The sequence below is a fragment of the Etheostoma spectabile genome, chromosome 3 (assembly GCF_008692095.1).
Source record: "Etheostoma spectabile isolate EspeVRDwgs_2016 chromosome 3, UIUC_Espe_1.0, whole genome shotgun sequence".
NCBI lineage: Eukaryota > Metazoa > Chordata > Actinopteri > Perciformes > Percidae > Etheostoma > Etheostoma spectabile.
In genome coordinates, this window is record NC_045735.1 from 5,379,709 (window position 1) to 5,390,914 (window position 11,206).

Genomic DNA, 11,206 nt, shown 5'->3' on the forward strand with positions numbered 1-11,206 from the left:
ACTGCAACCCCTCCCCACCCCGACTACGCCTTGATATCCTATCTACACCAATCCTATTACAACAGGACTGGTGTCAAAGCTCAGCCCTGGCGGAGGCCAACCCTCACCTGGAACGAGTCCGACTTACCGCCGAGAACCCGGACACAGCTCTTGCTTTGGTCATACAGAGATTAAATGGCCCTGAGAAGAGACCCCCTCAACCCATGCTCCCGCAGCACCTCCCACAGTGTCTCAGTTGACAGCTCCGCCTCCTTTCTCCCCCCCCCCCCCCCCCCACCCCCCCCCCCCCCCCCCCCCCACCCCCCCCCCCCCCCCCCCCCCCCCCCCCGAGTATCCAAAACATATGGCCTCAGATCAGATCATACTGTAATATTTTAGCTTCTGAGCTAAGATGTGCTAGTAAGTGGACTTTGAGTTAAAATTATATTGTCAAACTTTAATAGAATAGTTTTGGGTGTCCTATGATACCATTGAAAGTAATCAAAAGAAAGAAAAAAAAAAACATTTTTAGAAAAAGATATTTAAACTTTCAATTATGTGACTGACATACAAACGGAGCTATTTAACTTTGTTCAGTGAAATATCATCAGTGCAGAAGTCTAACAGCGGTTTTAGAGGACAATTTTCCCCAGTAGGAAATGATTGTGCTGCCTACCAAACAAGTCGTCCCTGGCCAGGGCGTAGAGGATGCGTGAGGCTCCGATGAGGTTGCTCATGGCAGCGGAGAAAGTGGAGGAATAAACCCCGATGGTGACAAAGGGGTTCCAGATGTTGATGTCTCTTAGGAAGCTGTAATCCCTCTGAAGCAGGACACTGTAAAGATATACAGAATACAATTGAAGAGATTGCTTTAAAAAAACCTGCTTTGAAGTTTAGTTCTGGCATTGTTTTTTTGTTTGTTTATGTCTGTAGCATCTTTAGTTTCATTTGACGGTTTTAAGTAAAAATAAATTAAATATGGGAAAAAATGAGGTATCTTAACTAATTAAGCAACAGATAAATTTACATTTTGAGTAAATTCCCTCTGCGGATAAAGACCATTGTGATACAGTTGAAAGCTCCAGAAAAAGATGTTAAGTGGACCTTGCATCTGGGATTGTTTTTGCAAACTATGTTTGGTTCAGTTTAGTTTTGTGTGTTTGTAATTATAGTTATTATTCAAAATAATTCAAATCCATCCAGTGGGAACATGAATGTCTGCACAAAATGTCCAATAGTTCTGTCTGGAAAAGTGGTGGACCGACCAACTAGACTGACATTGCCACCCGAAAAGCCATGCCACTACCATGGCTAAAGATGAATATTGACCCATTACTTTTCTTGGATTTTTATCCTTACACAGCATGTTATTGGTAGACACCTTAATCTCTATAACCATAAATAGATACATGTACCTATTTATTTTATTATATTCATATTGGGAAATAAAAATCAAGTTGTCCAAAGTTGTGTGTCATTTCAAACTCATTTGTTCTGGGGGGCAAAACGTGTCCAATGAAAAAGAACATGATTGAAGAGGAAGTGATGATTACACTGCCAGGGTGCCTAATGATGAGATCTTGGAATAAGGGGCTCACTCCAGTGTGTGTGTGTGTGTGTGTGTGTGTGTGTGTAAGACACCTTGCACTAGACTAAGGAGAAAAAGAGATCAGAGTACAAAAACCACAGCAGGGTGTGCATGATTGCAGCCTGCCCCCCACCTCTTTTCAATACCTCACAGCTAGAGAGAGGAGAATTAGAGTGCAAAGTGTTTCTCTCTCTCTCTTGATCCATTTCAATCTGTCTTTGTGTTCACACACACACACACACACACACACACACACACACACACACACACACACACACCCAACACACACACACAACACCACACACACACACACACACACACACACACACACAACACACACACACACCACACACACACACACACACACACACACAACACACAAACCCACACACCCACACCACACACACTCCCACCCTCCATCTCCCTCATCATGGTGTTTTTAAAACCCATTTAAGTCTCTCTCTCTCTCTTTTAAAAGTCTCATCACGTTTTCTTTCAGGTCCAATGATTTTAATACTTATTATCATGGCCCTTGTTAAGTATTGTTCACTCCATGCAAAGATCTGAGAACACAATTATTCTATATGGAGCCTAAGACAGACACACACACACACACTTTTGCATTACAAATCAACGAAACAAAGGTTCTGCTGAGAAGTTAACATCACCCTCGAAATTAGGAAATGCCAACTCTGTTTATTTGGCGTGTGCGCCTGTGCATGTGTGTATATTGCAGTGAAAAGTTTATGACCCATTCCTGTAATAAGACTCTCTGAAAAATTCATAACACCAAAGAACTGTTCACCGGTCTGATACGCAGGCACATGATTGGAGGGGAGTCTCATTGTATTTGTTGTACAGAAAAAGGAGTTTTATACACTAAAAAAGGTAAAAAACATGATGAGGAATTAAAGTGTGTGTGTGTGTGTGTGTGTGTGTGAGTGAGTGAGTAAGGTGAGTGATGATGTGGGTCAAAACTTATAGGCTGATTATTAATTTCTTTGACATGCAGCAAGAGCAAAATAAATCTTGAAAAGCCTGACATTTCCAAACTGGCTCTCAAAAACAAAGCCGCAGCAAACTGGGTGACAGCGATGATAAATAGTGTGTGTGTGTGTGTGTGTGTGTGTGTGTGTGTGTGTGAGAGAGCGAGCAAGAGGGAGGAAGGTTGTTCATGTGTTGGGTCATAATAGAATGAACAACTATTAATATTCAGTTTTTATTTTTTTTATTTTGTGTTTCTTAATGTGTAGTCATTGCAAAGGCTGTATTGCTTATATGTGACTGTGTTTGTGCGTGTGTGTGTGTGTGTGTGTGTTGGTAGTAATTATTGATCGGATCATCCAGCTGAAATGAGCTTTGCCATCCAAATAAAGAGGAGAACAAAAGCGCGAGGGAGCTGGTGACAGATTAAAGGAGTTTGTTTAGAGAAGAGGAGGAAACAAAGCTGAACGACTAAAAGGAGCCCACAGAGATTGTTTGGCCGATTGTTCTCGCTCTTCCCGGCCCTCCCCATCCTTCAGCTCATTTGTTTACCATTTTTATTCATTGCCTCATTTGTGTATTCATGCGTATTCATCTTTTAATCCATCATTTCGTGTGTTTGTGCTTCTGATAATTCACCAGCGCTTTGATCGGACATTATGGATTAATTATCTGCAATTTTTCAAATGAGATGAAAAATGAAGAGCTGACAATGAGCGTTTAGGTATATTATAACAGCAGCATAAAGCTTCTCATCATCACCAGTGCTTAGTCTGCTGTGATCCTGGTCATCTCAGCTCTTAGAGGGCGAGGTCACTCCTCATCATGAGTACCATAACAATTCAGGATCATCTAGTTTAATGATCCTGAAGAAAATGTCCAATAAATGATCAAATGGGATCAGAGCTAGTTACTGAGATGGCTCTGCCTTATGGCTAACATCACTGTTAGGCTCATTGCACCATTATGTGACCATTTGTGTCTCAATATGGACATGATGGTCCTAGAAGTCAATACTCTGACTCTGTAGAATGCAAAGGTTAGTCCCTCTAATAAATCTCTCCATCAACATTACGAGAACAGCATTTATTTTTACTGCTTTTTTTGCGTTCCCCTTCTCTTCCTGTTTGTAAACAGGGGTGTGCTCTTATATTCAAAAACTAAAAAAGCGTTAAAGCTGCAATAATCCATATTTTCTATATCAACAGTGAATTCAATGATTGTGTTTAATGTAAAAGGGGTCTTTCAAGGTGGCAAACCTGCAGAGAATTATAGCCCAGTTCTGCGCTTCTACGGTGCTTTTGTAGCCAACTTTAGCTCATTGTTTTGGTTCCCCCCCCCCCCTTCTCCAGCAGCAGCAGGCAGCTGTTTCCCACTGTACACCACCTGCTGTGCAGCAAACAGCATGTCAACAAAGTAAGTGACTAACAGGTGAAGAAAGTCACACATTCCAACAGCTGAAGAGAGTGAACATTGGATTTCCATTTGTCAGGTGGACCAAAACACAACACCAAATATATGCTAATGTGGCTTTGTGTCTGCTGAATGTGCAAAACAGCATTCAAAAAATGATAGCTTGAGAGTTGAGCTGCTCCAGAAAAAGTGGCCAGAAAAGAAAACAGCTGCAGCTTTACAGATCCCTTGAAATGGTAGTAATACCATTTCAAGGGATCTGTAAAGCTGCACATAACATGACATATTTCCATTTTGAAACAGGATTATTTGGAATGAAACATTAGACATTAAGGATATAGGGATGGGTAGCAAAACCCAGTATTAAACGGGCCCTGTTCGCAGTATCTCATCCAGCCCTGCTCTGTTTTTTTTGTTTGTTTTTTAATAATGTCTTTATTGATTTTTGTTTACACTACCGCTATGTTTTATACAAGCACAGCACGCTAGCTCGGCTAAAACTTGTTAAAAAAAAGCAAAAACACAAAAGCGGTCTGTATGTAGTCTGTTTTGGTAAGCTTGCCATGCATCTTAAAATTTGGCAAATCCTTGTAAAATTAGCTGTTGGCGTGTAATTTCTAAGTTTAACTTATTAATGTGATATACAATTTTTTTTAACTGGGAAGTTCTGGACATTAATTTCTGGCCTCAAGGTACTCACAGAACTTTAAAGAAAATGTTTTGGGCATTTTAGCCTTTAATAGACAGGAAAGCTGTAGACAGGAAAGGGGCGAGAGAGGGGGAAGACATCCAGCAAATGGCCGCAGGTTGGACTCAAACCCTGAGACGCTGCGTTGAGGACTGAGCCTCTGCACATGGGCGCCTGCTCTACCAGGTGAGCTACCCTGCCACCCAATGGAATTAACTTAAATTGTTGACAGCTTGTCATTTTAATTGGCAAAAGCATCAGTCAACGCCGGCTAACAATGAGAAGCTGCTGGCTGCACAGTTTGTACACTGCTCTATGCAAGTAAGACGGACATATTTAAAAAAAGGAATGGTTGAAATAAAGCAGCATAGGAGAGATTGTATTTACTATTGGTCAAGCTCCAAAACACTGGATCATACATACAGCTTGACATCATTCATTAGTTGTCTTATATTAAGTCTCAAGCCCAAACCGAGATACCCCTTGCCGTTTTCACAGGCTAGCAATCCTCATAACAAATAATCTGAAGTCATACATACAGTACATACATACATACAAAATTGGTGAAATGTCCCTTGAATGGCCTTTTTTAAAGGTCAACAAGATATTTACATAGATTATGTGATTGAGTACTGAGGATAATGAGTAATCAACAGAATTAAACCAAGACTTATTTTAAGGTTTCTGGTCTTGAAAACAATGAGTAAGTATGCTTTGCAAAAGCCTTCATCCTAACCAAAAGTTAAATGATTGTATAAAAATATAAAAGCTACACCTCAGCTGAAAGACATGAAAAGGTGACAATTCTATGTTACAATTTTCCACCATGCCACTGGGGGAAAAACAAAGAACAACCTTTTCCGTAAGCAGAGCCAGTAGCAAAATCCTCAGAGCACACTTCAGAAGTCTGAATAGTAACAGCCTGAACATGCTTTACAGCCTGCATCTGGCCCGGTGAGCTTGGAATGAGCTCAGGCCTCTTAGAGACGACTGAATCGACTCTTTAGCACAAATGCACCAGCACACCTTACCCTTTACTGCTGGGATTTAATGCTGGTCTTTAGCCTTACTTCACCTTGACCGAAGGTACTTTTAGAGTGTAGCAACGGTACACGGGGGCGAAGAAGAGATTTCCAGACACAAAGAAAAAGCGTAGGAAATGGAAACAAACAGAAGGTAAAAGGCAGGAAAAGAGGGATTGTAAGAGCCAGAGAGAGGGATAGTTAAGTGCTCTCAGGGGAGAAGACTGTGGTTAAGGATTATTAAATGAGATCAATAACTAACAAGGCCTCTGTGCGTGTGTGTGTGTGCGTGTGAGCCTCTGTGCGCGCGCGCGCACGCCGCACACACACACACAAACACACACACAAAACACACACACACACACACACCAAAACACAACACACACACCACACACACACACACACACACACACACACACACACACACACACACACACCTCCCCTCCCAACACTTCACATTTACTCCGCACATCTCAGCTTTTCCATAGACCTGTCTTCCCATGGTTCTCTCATCCAATTTTTAGCCTCTCTATTCAGTGGCAACTGGCAATTTCCAGCCACTTGTTTGTTTTACTCCATCTCTCAACGATGCTTGTAACTAGGGGCTGACTGATATGGGATAGCAATTGACAAATGACAACCATTTTATTTTATGATATTCAGGGTCAAACAGCCTTTACGCCATCACGGCACAATAACAGTCCCCAGTGAAACACACAACACAAACATGAGCCCCTTTCACAGATGCGCTGCAACCCTGAACTTATCTTGACAGTACCGAAAGCCAGGGGCGTACGCAGACATTTTGGGGGGCAGATGCTCAAGTGGAAAAAAGAATCTTCCACCGAGCACAGCTGCGCCAAGTTCTGGCTGCGCCTCGGCCACCGGATCTGATCTTGGCCACAGAAAAAAATGCTTGTGATTCTACTAGACGTAACGCAGCACGTTTCACAAGCGTTCAGAAGCTTCTCCCTGCTCTGCTTCGGACTGCAAACACTATCATTACCTGGCTGGCTATCCCAATGAAGGCAGGTCAGGGAGACGTGACGTCAATCTGCGTGCATTTACAGTGGTTTGTGTGTGAGGTAGAGGCTTGCGTGGTCTTGCAGAATTGGAACTCAAATGCACTTGTTGAGCATTACAACACGCTTATATTTGAGAATTGATGCAATGGGCAACATAGAAAAAATAAAGAAGAAAAAGAAATGGAAAAGAAAATGTCTAGCAAAAAGGGCACTTATCTAGCCAGAGGCTAAAAGTGCAGGTGGCTGGGCACCCCCTCGGGTCTATCTGTGCACGTGCATTCCTGGAGGAGCTGTAAGTGAGATGGTACATCAATTAAACAGAATTTCCCCTGCCAGCTCCCCTGTACAAAGTCAGGGTAATGTCCAATTGATCCCATATGTGAATAGAGCAGGACATTGTTCGGAGAATTCACAGCAAGCGGGTGGGTGGAAGTGTTGATGACGTAACTGGATAAATACAAATATCTGTGGCTGAAGAAGAAAGGCTTACACAAAGATGACAAAGAAAATGTCTAATTGGCGAGATGAGGAGATTCGGGAAATGATGTCGTTAAAAGATGCTGAACAAATTCAAGGAATGGCAAGAGACTCAGTTGTTTAAGAAAGCTCCAGAACACCTACTAAATTGACCTTGTGGTGAGATTATTTTGAAGTCATGAACCTCTAATTGATCACTATTTAGCTTTGTCTAAGTCATAAAAGGTTTGAATTACAAGACCAAAATCTGTGATTCTCAATGATATTAAAGAATGGATTGTAATCTTCCCACCATCATGAGAGATTGCACCGATGTCGCCCGGCAACGTCCTCAGGACCGCTCTGTACTCATTACTGCTTGCGTGAACTGTTCAAAAGTTGAATTAAAATACAAGTCAAGTGCTTCCCAAAGATGTCAAGTGAGGTGTTTTACAACTATCATAAAACTTAAAATGTCATCTTTCATGGACACCACCAAGTGCCTACCAATCCATTTAAAGTAAAAATAAAAACCTCATTCACCCAAATCCTTCCTTTTTCTCCTCTGTCTGTTGCTCATCAACCCTCTCCCTCCAATCCCTGCAGCTTTTAAGTCAGACAGACACCCCCCCACCCCCACAAAAAAAAGAACTAGGACAGCAGTGAGAAATAGAATAGAGAGGGGGCAAAAATGACTGGAATCTCTGCAGTGGAGAGATAGGGGTGAATAACAAAAAGAGGGAGCATGGCTGTGTGGATGGATGGATGAATGATAGACAAGGAGAGGAGGGAGAAAGTGAAGCCAAGAATGCTGCTGTGGGGCGATAGTGGCAAGAGAAAGGGAGGGGGAAAAGAGAAATGTAAGGAATGAGGATGAGGGGAGAAGGGATGCTGGACTTGTTGCCTTACAATGGCTGCTGTCTGGACAAGGATGAGCAGAAAGCCTGAGAATGAGAGGATATGATGTAAAGACTGAGAGGAGTGACAATACTCTAAAATACTCTATAGATAAAGATAGAGCATTTCAATCAGCGCCATTGGTACTTCTAAATGGGCGTGGCCTCGTTTGAAAGTGTTGTGAACGTAACGTAGATGAACAGTTATGTTTGCATAATTTATTTAGACAGAAACAGGTCTCGAACTAATTCTCTCCCAATTTGTCTGTCTGAAAAATGCCATTTTAGTGTCAGAATGTTCTTGAGATATGTGCCTTGTGAAAAATGGGTCCAATATTTATTTTGGTGACTTTGGGACAAAAGAATCTGTCATAATCTGTGGTCACGCTCACTTCTCCCATTGGAATCAATACAGTACACTGAGGACCTGTCGCTAGTTTCCGGGGCCGTGGACAAACCCATGTGACACAGATACAAGAAATTAATCTGAATTGGGGTGTCGCTGTTCTAAACTATCTCTGGTAACACACAAGGTTCCTCAATCTTTTTTTGCCAAAAATGGTTAATAACTAAAAAAATGTATTAATAACTAGAAGGGCACTAAAAGAGCGCGGAGCTTTGCCAAGACCAAAAGCCCTGTCTTGCATTGTTACAATTTGTATATATCAAATAATTTGTGTATCCGCCCGTGACAATACCAGTGAAAGCTGTAGTCGATGTAGTTCTTTAGCCTATTGTTTAGAACCCCGGGGATAGCTGCAACCAAGACCACACCACTGGACTACACTTGGTATTGTCATGTCTCACCCTCACATCTTCACTTTCATCTGACCATTTTTGTCATTTAGGAGTAATTTAGGGTTATGTTCAGTTACAATTACTATCGTTACAATAATTGTAGTTGATTAGTTATACTCATCTGTATGTCTGTGTACAGTATTAATACTGTCTGTTTATATAAGGGTGTTTATTGTGTAAATATGCTATTATTATTATTATAAATAATTCTTTTTGTTCTATTTCTTGTAATACTTTCTGTATATTCTTTGTCCTATGTCTATTTAATGTGTATTTGTGTTATTCTGATGTGTGTACATGTTTTCTTTTGAGCTGCTGTAGCACAGGAATTCCCCCAATGTGAGATTAATAAAAATCTCATTTTATATTATGTCACCATGCACATAACAAAAGAGTTTAATTTGGCATTTTAGTACATTTGACGTACATTCTTTAAGGGCTGCTCCCTGAAAGTCAAAGATTTGAATCATCCGTCCGAGTCCCTTCAGTCGACAGTCTCGCTCAGACCCAGGGTGAGTCTGAGTGAGATGAAGGCAGCTGCCCGGAGAAGCGACAGGCTTTCCCTGGTCATGCTCTGAGATACCGTTATCTTCTGCATTCCGCTTAGAAGTGGTGAATTTATAGCTCATAGCAACTTAATACGATATAGTCTGTGGCTTTTGTTTAATATTGTATCGTATATAGTAACTAACATGTCACCCTAAACGTCCCACCAAACTCTGTTCAAAAATCTGGCAGTTCAATAAAGTGTTGCTTAATAGTCCATATGAAAACAATGGAACGTGTGATGTGTTCATACTAACACTAAGTCTGTACAATAGAGGGGACAGTAGTTAAACTTACCAAACTGTCGCAAATAAGACACGCCACAGAATGAATATTCGTATAGAACAGCCAAATCTAATTGAACTGACAAAATTCTGAGTCGAGTGTAGCCCTACATTATTTTCTATATGTAGCACACACTTTTATTTAACTTTGTATTATCAACACAAGTTTAATATTTGAGACTTCAATTTGAGTTCTTAGCAAACTAATCTGTCAAGTGGTCATTATTTAGTTAATAGTGTTGCTGCATTTTGGGCATCCTCATGTGTGTTGACAACTTAGAATATTAATCTGAGCATGTCAGTGGCAAATTGAGCACTTTTGTGAAGGTAAATACCAACTGGACAATTGCCCTATTAACTTGCATTGTAGCTTGTTTGGCGCTGCCGACTGCAGCAATGTCTCTTAATGCTGGACCAACTGGACCAAAGATTTTTGTTCCCATCAGTCACTTAGACGCAAAAACATAGGAAAAAGAAAATAGGGTCAAGGTTGGGAAAAAACGGTAGTTACCCTTTAAGTTACTGAAAAAGCAGAGCCTACATTCAGAAAGGGGCTGAAATGAAAGAAGATGTTGAATGATCAAAAATATATGGGATTGAAAGGTAACAGTGAGTGTAGGGGGGGGGGGGGGGGGCAAAATATAAAATAGGAAAAAAGGAATGGAAATAGACAGTGTGAAGGTGAAAAGACAAGACACAGAAGAAATGCAGCATGTTTTTGAAGGATGGAGGAAAAAGAAAGTGCTGTGGCAAAAGATGTGACTTTTCTGGAAAAGTGTGAGAAATTAGACACAGCATGTGTGTATGGAGGAGGGAGCAGCTGTGTAGAGATGAGGGACAAGGCCACTTTGGGGGGGGGGGGGGGTGCCGATTGCAAACACATTCACAAGGCTGCATGTCAGAGATAGCACAACAAAAGGCGGCACAGCAGATTAAAATTATTATAATTATCAAGTCAGTAATTAATACAAAAGCTTCTATAGCACAGGGCGGATTAGCCTACAGGTCATTGACGCACTGCACTGTGGAGAGCGCACACACACACAAAAAATAAACCAGTTGGTAAATATTCAGGCATGAAACCTGAAAAACTGTGGAGCAACAGAGTGAGCATTCACTCTGTTGCTTTAAGTGTAGATTTAAATTCCTAATCCACAGACACAGACACAGACACAGACACACACACACACACACACACACACAAAAGAGCTTGATAAAGTAGCGACAGGGCAATCTGTCATGGCTGGCTAGCTGGTCACATAAGGTTAATAGATTCCCCTCTGTTTCACATCCCCTCAGCCTTGATCACCATCATCAGCATCTCTTACCATAGTGGTGTATCACCAGCGACAATCTCATAACAGAAAAAAGGCCGCTCTATTAACAGGGACCTGGAAACCAGTGGCGCGGCTTTTACATCTAGATGAGCTTCATTTTATTTGTAGTACTAATAGCTGTGAAGCAGAAAATGCGCTTATGGCTGTAAAAAAAAAAAAAAAAAAAAAAAAAAAAAAAAAAAAAAAAAAA

The 11,206-nt window shown here is 41.2% G+C and overlaps 1 protein-coding gene across 1 annotated transcript in view; it reads right to left on the reverse strand.

Annotated features, from left to right (window-relative positions):
* The window catches only part of zgc:153039, a 67,691-nt gene that overhangs the window by 39,490 nt on the left and 16,995 nt on the right, over nt 1-11,206 (reverse strand). The window contains exon 7 of the mRNA XM_032509029.1: nt 656-813. Coding sequence (XP_032364920.1) covers nt 656-813 — 158 coding nt within the window. The remainder of the gene's footprint in view (nt 1-655; nt 814-11,206) is intronic.